Source organism: Mus caroli, unplaced genomic scaffold (assembly GCF_978045245.1).
Source record: "Mus caroli unplaced genomic scaffold, Mus_caroli_1 scaffold_3, whole genome shotgun sequence".
Lineage (NCBI taxonomy): Eukaryota > Metazoa > Chordata > Mammalia > Rodentia > Muridae > Mus > Mus caroli.
This window is the reverse complement of record NW_028227258.1, coordinates 71093996-71101850: the sequence shown is the minus strand read 5'-3', so window position 1 is coordinate 71101850 and position 7855 is coordinate 71093996. Positions and strand designations below refer to the sequence as shown.

General features: G+C 41.2%; 1 protein-coding gene across 1 annotated transcript; it reads right to left on the bottom strand.

Annotated features, from left to right (window-relative positions):
* Positions 1–752: 752 nt before the first annotated feature.
* LOC110288978 (protein S100-A9-like) lies at positions 753–2442 on the bottom strand. The gene is made up of 2 exons (XM_021155197.1): positions 2282–2442; positions 753–1037 (listed from the first exon to the last, which is right to left on the bottom strand). The coding sequence occupies exons 1-2, from the start codon at positions 2408–2410 to the stop codon at positions 813–815; spliced, it is 354 nt and encodes a 117-aa protein (XP_021010856.1). The 5' UTR covers positions 2411–2442; the 3' UTR covers positions 753–812.
* Positions 2443–7855: the final 5413 nt, after the last annotated feature.

Sequence of the window (7855 nt, the reverse complement as noted above, 5' to 3'; positions counted from 1 at the left end):
GTGAACAAGACAGGTCTCTAAGCAAAGTCTCAGGCTTCCTCACTAGGCCTCAGTATCTGGCTAAATAAGGCCCAGCAGGTATGTATCAACTCCATACTTCTTTGGGAGCCACACAGATGCACAATTAATAAATATCTTCACAGATATTGTCCAGATAAACCCATCCCCTTCTTTCCAAGTGCTGTTGGGAAGGGAAATATTATCTTGGTTCACATATAAGAATACCATATTTCAGGGTAACTATTTAGAGTAATAATTAAACAGAAATGCAGTATGGATTCAGAAATGAATTAGTACAGACCATTGTCCACACTGCTAGAGTTCCAATATTACTTCCCTGACATGATATGACAGAAAAACTTTTGGTTGAATAGAATTCTGTTAAAAGACTTTGTTGGCAGAGCTTAGTGAAGATGATCAGAGCCAAGTTTGGAAATGGCTGGCATGTTGAGGGGAGACCAGCTGCTTTTTCCTTCATTAATAGGTTAATCATGTGAACTTCCACTCAAAAAGTAGGGTATAGTTAGATGGCAATATGGTAACAGGTTTACACTGGAAAATCATAGCAAAAGTTTGTGATGATTATTTCATTATAATGAAGTGTGGGGCTTGAGCTTCAAATAAGAGAAAGCCTGCCTAGTGCCCAGGCCACTGGGAAGGACAAGTCTAAGAGACAAAATCATTATACATGACCCTGGCATGCAGAAAGACTTTATTATTCTCCATCCCAAAACTCCACATATAAGGTTTTAAAAGACACTATCTTCCTTGCATCGTTGGTTGGGCAAGCACAAAGTGGTTTGGTCTTCTGATTAGTTGCTGTGGCAATGGCCATTGTCATCCTTTCTGATGCCTGCCCCATGCCTGGGACTGTGTCCATGGCCATGTGCGGATGCTTGCTCATGGGATGCCTCATGTCCTTTAATTAAGACCTTTTTCACCAGCTCTACAAATTCATCAAAACTCAAGATATCATCTTCATTTGTGTCAAAGTCCTCCATCATGTATTTCATTGCTTTCTGATCCTTTTTCTCTTTCTGTAAGAAGAAAATATATAATTGTTAGTGTTGGCCATGGGCACAGAAGTGAACTATGGCATTATTTGAGTGATTATATTTTATTTTATTTTATTTTTTAAATTTTTAATATTTTTATTACATATTTTCATCAGTTACATTTCCAATGCTATCCCAAAAGTCCCCCATATCACCCCCCACTTCCCTACCCACCCATTCCCATTCTTTTGGCCCTGGCATTCCCCTATATTGGGGCATATAAAGTTTGCAAGTCCAATGGGCCTCTCTTTCCAGTGATGGCCGACTAGACCATCTTTCGATACATATGCAGCTAGAGACAAGAGCTCCGGGGTTCTGGTTAGTACATCATGTTGTTCCAACAATAGGGTTGCAGATCCCTTTAGCTCCTTGGGTACTTTCTCTAGCTTCTCCATTGGGAGCCCTGTGATACATCCAATAGCTGACTGTGAACATCCACTCCTGTGTTTGCTAGGCCCCGGCATCATCTCACAAGAGACAGCTATATTTGGGTCCTTTCAGCAAAATCTTGCTAGTGTATGCAATGGTGTCAGCGTTTAGAAGCTGATTATGGGATGGATCCCTGGATACGGCAGTCTCTAAATGGTCCATCCTTTCATCACAGCTACGAACTTTGTCTCTGTAACTCCTTCCCTGGGTGTTTTGTTCCCAATTCTAAGAACTGACTAGTCATTTCTTGAGCATAGGAAATTCCTAATATTTGGCAGTGCTTTCTCTTTGTGAATTTTGTACTGGGTTCTCTCCACATGGTCTAAAGCTCTGCATGTTCTTTTGTAGGTTTTCAGGTTTACCCTGAGACCCTGCTGAGGCTTAATGTCCCTCAGCTTCCAATCAAGGATTGTTTCATGTTTGTTTAATTTTAGAATTGAAGTCTCAGCTTAAATGTCACAATTTCAAAGTAGGAATTGGCTCTAGTCCACTCACATCCGCTTCACCCAGCACAGATCACCCACAGGACTCTTAACTCATCTTCCTCCGTACTCCCAAGATACCATCTTGTCAGAGTTCTGAATACTGTGTCTCCATCATAAGTTTTGGGTTCTCCTCTACACATGTCTGCTCAGAACAGGGCTTCACACAATACAGATGATTAATTACTGATTATCAGTGACTGAATTTTCATACCTCCCATGACAGAGCCTTTGCTGCTTCTATGTGGAAGTTGCAGGAATTTTATCCCTAATTGTTATAGACTTAAGCCCCCTCTCTCACTAATCAAGTATTACCTTGTAGGAATTTGGCATATCATCATTCACCATGTCTTTGAATTCTTTCTGGCTTAGGGTGTCTGGGTCTCCCTCCTTTGCAGAATGCTGGTGGAAGATTTTGGTTATGTTTCCCATGGCTTTTTCCATCTGTGACTTTTAAGGCAGTTTATTTTTTCACTCAATTTGAATCCTTGAGAATCAAATGTACAAGGAAAGGAAAACTCTGTCAAGCATACTGGTTCTTGTCTCTGCCCTCTATCAGGCTAGAAAGGGGGGGCATACATAATAAAAGACAGTGTGTCACTTGGTTGGGAACCATTCTGTCACACATGTGTGAAAGATGCACTTTAGACAATGCAGAGAATGCCAATATAAAATGATTTTATGATTAGAAACCTTCACAAATTGAAAGAAGCTGCAACACTGTCAGGGCAAGGAAGGAGGGAGCCAATAGAATGGTATTGAAAAATGTCATTAACTTCCGGTCTCTGTTTTTGTCTGGAGTCGACCCTCTGTCACAGTCTTGTATACTGAAATAGCACTGGGAGAGCACTACCATCCCAGCAGTGCAGACAAGCCAGTGAGCACAGGTAAGGGCACCAGAATTGCTTAGAGGAACCTTGAGGATACAGGAACTTAGGAGCAGCCTCGGACAGCCTTGGAGATGATCCTGTGCCACAGAGCTACATATACAAATAATACCAATAGAGAGCTGGTCTCCCAGGAGTGCCTACACATTTGTGAGCACAGGATAGACCCACTTCTCTACAAATTTCTGGCCCAAGAGCCATTAGGATACAGGAACCAAGGATCAGCAGGGGATAGGATCTTTCTGGTTTCTGTCTCCACACCAGAGCTGATCCTGTACCACAGCTCTCCATACCTAAATTCCTCCCAGAGAGAACTGCTCTCCCAGTAATACTGACACACAGGCTTACAGGACAGACATGCCACAGTCAGAGAAAGCTACACCAGCTAACACCAGAGATAACCAGATGATGAAAGGCAAGGACAATAACATAAGCAAAAGAAACCAAGGCAACTTGGCATTATCAGAACCCAGTTCTCCCACCACAGCAATCCCTGGTTACCCCAACACACCAGAAAAGCAGACTCTGACTTAATATCACATCTCATATTGATGATAGAGGACATTAAGAAGTTCATAAATTACTCCCTTAAAGAAATACAAGAGAACACATGTAAACAGGTAGAAGACCTTAAAGAGGAAATACAAAATTCTCTTAAAGAATTACAGGAAAACACAACCAAACAGGTGAAAGAACTGTACAAAACCATCCAGGATCTAAAAATTGAAATAGAAACAATAAACAATAAATAAGTCACAAAGGGAGACAACACTGGAGATAGAAAACCTAGGAAAGAGATCAGGAGTCATAGAGGCAAGTATCACCAACAGATTTCAAGAGATAGAAGTGAGAATCTCAGGTGCAGAAGATAACATTGAAAACATTGACACAACAGTCAAAGAAAATGCAAAATGCAAAAAGCTCCTAACCCAAAACATACAGGAAATCCAGGACTCAATCAGAAGACCAAACCTAAGGATAATAGGTATAGAAGAGAGTGAAGCTTCCCAACTTAAAGGGCAAGTAAATATCTTCAACAAAACTATAGAAGAAAACTTCCCCAACCTAAAGAAAGAGATGCCCGTGAACATTCAAGAAGCCCACAGAACTCCAAATAGTTTGAACCAGAAAATGAATTTCTCCTGTCACATAATAATTATAACACCAAACGCACAAAACAAAGAAGAATATTAAAAGCATTAAGGGAAAAAGGTCAAGTAACATATAAAGACAGACCTATCAGAATTATACCCATCTTCTCACAAAATACTATGGAAGCCAGTAGATCCTGGGCAGATGTCATACAGTCCCTAAGTGAACACAAATGCCAGCCAAGGCTATTATACTCATCAAAAATGTCAATTACCATAGATGGAGAAATGAAGATGTTCCATGACAAAAACAAATTTCCACAATATCTTTCCACAAATCCAGCCCTACAAAGAGTAATAGATGGAAAACACCAACATGAGGGTAATTATACCCTAGAAAAAACAAGAAAGTAATTTTCTTTCAACAAACCCAAAAGAAGATAACCACAGAAACATAAAAATAACATAAAAAATAACAATAAATATTCCTTAATATATCTTAATATGAGTGAACTCAAATCCCCAGTAAAAAGACATAGAATAACTGACTCGATTTGTAGACAGGACCCCACACTTTGCTCCATATAGGAAACTTACCTCAGTGTCAAAGACAAATACTACCTCAGAGTAAATGGTTGGAAAACACTTCTCCAAGCAAATGGTCCCAGGAAATAAGCTGGAGTAGGCATTCTTATATGGGATAAAATTGACTTTCAACCATAAGTCATCAAAAAGATAAGGAAGGACACTTCATACTCATCAAAGGAAAAACTCTACCAAGAAGAACTTTCAATTCTGAATACCTATGCTCCAAATGCAAGGGCACCCTCATTCATAAAAGAAACTTTACTAAAACTCAAAGCACACATTGCACCTCACACAATATCTGTGGGAGACTATAACACCCCACTTTCAACAGTGGACAGATCAAGGAGGAAGAAACTAAACAGAGACACAGTAAAACTAACAGAAGTTATGGACCAAATGGATTTAACAGATATTTATAGAACATTTTACCCTAAAGCAAAAGAATATACCTTCTCAGCACCTCATGATACGTTCTCCAAAATTGACCATATAATCAGTCACAAAACAGAGCTCAACAGATAACAGAATATTGAAATAATCCCATGTCTTCTATCAGATAACTATGCATTAAGGTTGGTCGTTGATAGCAATAAAAACAAGAGAAAGCTCATATATACATGGAAGATGAGCAATACTCTACTAAGTGATAACTTGGTCAAGGAAGAAATAAAGAAAGAAATGAAAGACTCTTTAGAAATTAGTGAAAGTGAAGACACACATAGCCAAAATTATGGGACACAATGAAAGCAGTCCTAAAAAAACACATACCTCTGAGTGCCTCCAAAAGGAAACTGGAGAGAACTTACACTAGCAACTTAATAGCACACCTGAAAGCTCTAGGACAAAAAGAAGCAAATTCACCCCAAAGGAGAAGAAGTCAGGAAATAATCAACCAAGCAGAAACAAAAATACCTACACAAATAGTCAACCAAACCAGGATCCGGTTCTTTGAGAAAATCAACAAGATAGATAAACCCTTAGCCAGACTAACCAGAGGGCATAGAGCCAGTATTCAACTGAACAAAATCAGAAATGAAAAGGGAGATATAAGAACAGAAACTTAGGAAATTCAAAAAATTATCAGATTCTACTACAGTCACCAAAACTGGAAAATTTGGATGAAAAGGGCAATTTCCTAGACAGATACCAAATACTAAAGTTAAATCAGGATCAGATAAACGATCTAAACAGTCCCATAACCTCTAAAGAAATAGAAGCTGTGGCCTCTCCTCCCTCCACTTTAGTGTCCTGAGCTTCCTTGCCTGCTGCTCCTAGTCCCATCTGCTTTCCCTAACTGCGTCCAGATACCCACCTCCGGGCTCCAACTTGTTCTTTCCAGAACCGCAGTCTGGCTCTGAAGGACATCCCCAGTTTCTGCTGCTTGCTGCAGACCCCCCTTCCCACCCCTTCCCCTTTGTCTTCCCCTCGGCAGGGGTTCCCACTGCTACTTTGTTTCTCCTGTGGGACTCCATCCCCTCCCCATCCCCCACCACTCCAGGACACCCACCTTTTAGCCTGCCCTTTCTAGTGTCCTGCTGCCAGAGATAGTGGCTGCCAGAGGGGCTGCAGATACCTTGTGGCCACTTCTGCTAAAAGCCTGAAGAGAGGCAAATGAGTCCAGCCCAGGGAGAGCTCGCCAGAGAGGGTTTTGCCTCAGCATTGGCAGGAGACATCTTGGATCTGGGACTCCACCGAAAGTAGTCTGCACAGGTGAGAGTGTGGACTACAGAAGCTAACAGTTTCTGGGACAGGCAGGAGCCACAGAGCTTCAGAGGCAGCCCCCTTTTCAGGCTCCAGACATCTGGGCACCTTTCTGGCCAGAGGATAGGTATCTGCCCACCCCAGGAGGGCTTTGCAGGAGCACCTGGGGGAGCCATCTTGGTTCCTGGATCCTTCTGACACTAGTGTGTGCAGGTGAGAGTGTGGACTACAGAAGCTAACAGCTTCTGGGACAGGTCCTGTTTTGGGCCTTCATCTTTGGCCAGGAGGGAGGTCCGAACGCTAGATATCTGTGCACCTTCCCTGTAAGAGAAGAGCTTGCCTGCAGAGGGTGCTCTGACCACTGAAACTCAGAGGAGAGATCTAGTCTCCCAGGTCTGCTGATAGAGGCTAACAGAATCATGAGAGGAACAATCTCTAACCAGAGACAACTATAACAACTAACTCCAGAGATTACCAGATGGCTAAAGGTAAATGTAAGAATCTTACTATCAGAAACCAAGACCACTCACCATCATCAGAACCCAGCACTCCCACCTTGCCCAGTGCAGGGCACCCCAACACACCCGAAAAGCGAGACCCAGATTTAAAAACATATCTCATGATGATGGTAGAGGAAATCAAGAAGGACTTTAATAACTCACTTAAAGAAATACAGGAGAACACTGCTAAACAGGTAGAAGACCTTAAAGAGGAAGCACAAAAATCCCTTAAAGAATTGCAGGAAAACACGACCAAACAGGTGATGGAATTGAATAAAACCATCCAAGACCTAAAAAGGGAAGTAGAGACAATAAAGAAAACCCAAAGTGAGGAAACACTGGAGATAGAAAACCTAGGAAAGAAATCTGGAACCATAGATGTTAGCATCAGCAACAGAATACAAGAGATGGAAGAGAGAATCTCAGGTGCAGAAGATTCCATAGAGAACATCGGCATAACAATCAAAGAAAATGGAAAATGCAAAAAGATCCTAACTCAAAACATCCAGGAAACCCAGGACACAATGAGAAGACCAAACCTACAGATAATAGGAGTAGATGAGAATAAAGATTTTCAACTCAAAGGGCCAGCAAATATCTTCAAAAAATTATAGAAGAAAACTTCCCAAACCTAAAGAAAGTGATGCCCTGCCAGAGGAGATGGCCTGCAGAGAGTATTCTGACCACTGAGACTCAGGAGAGAGTTGGACTCCCAGGAGTGTTGACAGAGACTAACAGAATCACAGGAAGAACAAGCTCCAACCAGAGACAGCTATAACAACTAATGCCAGAGATTATCAGATGGCTAAAGGCAAACATAAGAATCTTACTAACAGAAACCAATACCACTCACCATCACAGAACCCAGCACTCCCACCTCAGCGAGTCCTAGATACCTCAACACACCAGAAAAGCAAGATTTGGATTTAAATTTGTATCTCATGATGCTGGTAGAGGATTTTAAGAAGGAAATTAATAACTCACATAAAGAAATAAAGGAGAACACGGCTAAACAGGTAGAACTCCTAAAAAAGGACAGACAAAAATCCCTTAAAGAATTACAGGAAAACATAACCAAACATGTGATGGAATTGAACAAAACTATCCAAGATCTAAAAAGGG

Coding starts and splice junctions, on each gene's coding strand:
- LOC110288978 (XM_021155197.1), bottom strand. CDS start 2,410: ATGGAAAAAGCCATGGGAAACATAACCAAAATCTTCCACCAGCATTCT. Junction 1,038..2,281: donor ATATGCCAAATTCCTACAAG/GTAATACTTGAT, acceptor TTCTTCTTACAG/AAAGAGAAAAAGGATCAGAA.